Consider the following 3,075-nt stretch of genomic DNA (forward strand, 5'->3'; position numbering starts at 1 on the left):
AACCTGCTGTACTTCACGGTGTCGGTGGGACGGCCGCAGGCTCAGGCGCTCCTGCTGCGCATCGACGCGATCGAGAAGCGCGCCGCCTCGGGCACCTTTACAATGCTGGTGGCGGACGAGCTGACCCTGGCCTGCCTGGCCCAGAGGCGCTATCCGCACATCACGGTGATACCGGACACGGAGGTCTTCTCTGATCTTACGACGGGGAAGGCGGTCTTCGAGAATGGCATCGGTGTGTACAAGGAGCTGGCCAAAGAATACAACAACTTCAAGCTCCAGGAGATGTATGCTGTGGCATCAAGCCTGCTGATCTTCGTGGCCTTTGCGGCCCTTCGCCAGCGGTCACAGCACCTGGTCTACTTCAACACCGGGGTCAAGCTTGGGTCCGCGAGCAATGAGGTCCTGTTGGAGGTGGCGCAGGGCCGCCCCTTAAAGGTCGCTGTGAGAGCCGGCAGGGAGCAGTTCGCCAGACCCCGCGATCTGGTCGGTGGGGACCCGACCTTGTCCCTGACCAGGTACCGGTTCACGCCCGACCTGATCTACATGGCGGGAGGAGACGCGGATGCGAGCGGTCTGTCGGACGTCTTGCTGATGAGCAAGCAACAACTGAAGACGATCGATCGATTCCGGACTATCACCGTGACGCCGGTCGGTGACGCCGGCCACGGGCATCCCGAGACAATTGAAGTAGCCGTGCGGACGGCCATGCACGAGTATACAATGTTTGAGCTCAGCGAGGAGGCGCAGGGTGAGATGTACATCTCCATGTGCCCTACCCTTCTGAGCCGCACGATGCTCAAGCGGAAGTACGCAGAGGCCGTCGGGCTCAACAACTTGGAGGCAACGCTGGAGGCCATCTGCAGACTCTCGGGCAGAAAGCACAGCGAGTCCGCGACAGTGAAAACGGGGACAGTGACCCTGTCCGGGTCTCAGAGAGACATCGACAAATTCATCCGCCAGACCGTCCTGGACCCAGCCTCGGTCGGCGCTCTGTGGTGGGGTAGCTCACCGGCATAGGAAGCGTACACCTGACGATACCGGGGGAGGCTTGCGGCTCTACGCCGCTCATACTCGGCTCTGTCCTGTGTGACTGTACTCTATGACCGGTAGTAATAAACAATGAACCTGAAAACAACCACCTGTGTGTCCGTGTGCGTGTTTGTGTTTGTTCTAATGGGGTTGGGGGGCACAGACAGATAGACAGAGGTAAACGCAATTCCCACAGAGAGGCAATCTTTATTATAAAGGTTATAAGGATTGGGAAAGCAGAAATTATATACACAGGAGGGTACATCAAAAACTCTAGGAGCATGCCAGGAGGCTGAACTTGTCCCGACTCCTGTGCAGGAGTCGGTCCTGGTGCAGGAGTCGGACCCAGTCCGACTCGGCAACCGTCATCTTAGCCAGTTGGCCCCATCCTCTGTGGTCGAGCAGCTGTTGGCTTGTCATCCTCTGCGTGGGGTCGGGCTGCAGCAGGGCAAAGACGACGTCCTTGATGACCGGGTCCTTCATTACGGTGGGTATCACCTTGTGTGGGGCTAAGACCGAGTCCTTGTGGCCCGGCAGGTCTACCACCTTGCGCACTATTTCGAACATCGCTAGCTCTGCGTCTTCGTTGTTTGAGTTGTTTGTGTTTCTTGGCCTGAAGATCTCCCGGCCCTCGACAGCATCGGCTATCATCGTGCCCAGGCTCCAGTTGTCTATGGCCACCGTGTAGGTCAGGCAGTATCTCCGGAGCTCGGGGGCTCTGTAGTTTAGTGTGACAAGCCCGCCGGTCATGTTGTGGTCGGCCAGCCTGGAAATGCCGAAATCTGATATCTTGACCGTAAGGTCGGTTTCGACGAGCAAATTGCTTGGCGTCAAGTCCCTGTGGATAATACCCAACTTGTGCACGTGAGCCAGACCGCAGGCCACGTCGCGGGAGAACTTGGCTACGAAGCTCTTCGGCACCCTGTTGTCTGTGCGTTGTACTATCATATCACGGATAGTCACCGGCACGTAGTCCATAGTGAAAGCAGACCGCTTGCCGCCGAGGTCCGGGACGCCGGCGACCATGAACGCTTCGTGAAAAGCCATGATGTTGGGGTGGGGGCACACGTTTGAAAGGCAGCACAACTCTCTGGCGAAGTTCAGGTTGAAGGGGGGGGCGGCCGTGTCGAAGGCACTGGAGGTGACGTCGATATAAGTGCACACCTTCAGGGCACGCACCCTTTGCAAGCGACCCTTCTCCACCACCTTGAACACCTTGCCGTAAGTGCCCTCGCCCACCAGGGCGATCTCCTTGTACACGTCAGGAACATTCACCTCCTTGTAATCCATGGCGTAGACCTCAAGAGCTATGCCTCAAGCTCGACACAACCCCAGGGCAGGCACCGATAGAATACATAAAGACACTGGGAAAACGCAGCTCCCTTTTATATCCATTCCCGGCCTTTGTTGTAGGCTGGACCACTGCAATTCGTCAGTGGACGACAGCGTACGGACGTCGACGGGGTGGCACCGCTGCAACAGCTTAAGATGTGTCGCTGTTTGCATTTCGTGTAGATGTTGTACTGTCGTCTGTTTTTCATTTCAATGTTGTGTAAAGTGCTGAACTCAATAAAACACACAAAGACACAGGAGGTCACGTTTGTCATCTGTTTATTCTTCCCCCCCATACAGGCTGGACAGGAACATTGCACTCATGAGGGAGGGTGTGTGTGTGTGCACAAACTCAAGCATACTCTGATAATTCTTGTAGAATAGTGTCATTTTTATTTTTATTTTTATTCTCACAATCGCCACAAACCTCCCGACCGTCACAACGGTCCCAGGCTCAGACGCTGTGGTGTGAACGGAGCTGTATGTTGGGGGCCTTAGTGACAATTTCGTCGTGGCTGTGGCACAAGAGAAGCAGGGCGGAGAGCACGTCATCGCGGGTATACTCGCCACCGACGGACCTCTTGCCGCCGGTGACGACGGTGCAGCCTCCCCCCTTGTCCGACTCCTTCACGGTGACGAGGGTCATCTCGTCCCTCAGCTTCGCCAGCAGCTCCTTGCCGTGCTCAACGTGCTTGGTGTCAGCCAGCGTCCTCT

The 3,075-nt window shown here is 56.6% G+C and overlaps 1 protein-coding gene across 1 annotated transcript; it reads right to left on the reverse strand.

Moving 5' to 3' along the window:
• Positions 1–1,302: 1,302 nt before the first annotated feature.
• Positions 1,303–2,319, reverse strand: LOC310795701 (uncharacterized protein; the record flags this gene model as incomplete). The annotated part of the gene is made up of 1 exon (XM_083657769.1): positions 1,303–2,319. The coding sequence occupies one exon, from the start codon at positions 2,317–2,319 to the stop codon at positions 1,303–1,305; it is 1,017 nt and encodes a 338-aa protein (XP_083513895.1).
• Between the last annotated feature and the right edge of the window lie 756 nt (positions 2,320–3,075).

This window comes from Poromitra crassiceps (genome assembly GCF_964638095.1).
Source record: "Poromitra crassiceps genome assembly, chromosome: 21".
NCBI lineage: Eukaryota > Metazoa > Chordata > Actinopteri > Beryciformes > Melamphaidae > Poromitra > Poromitra crassiceps.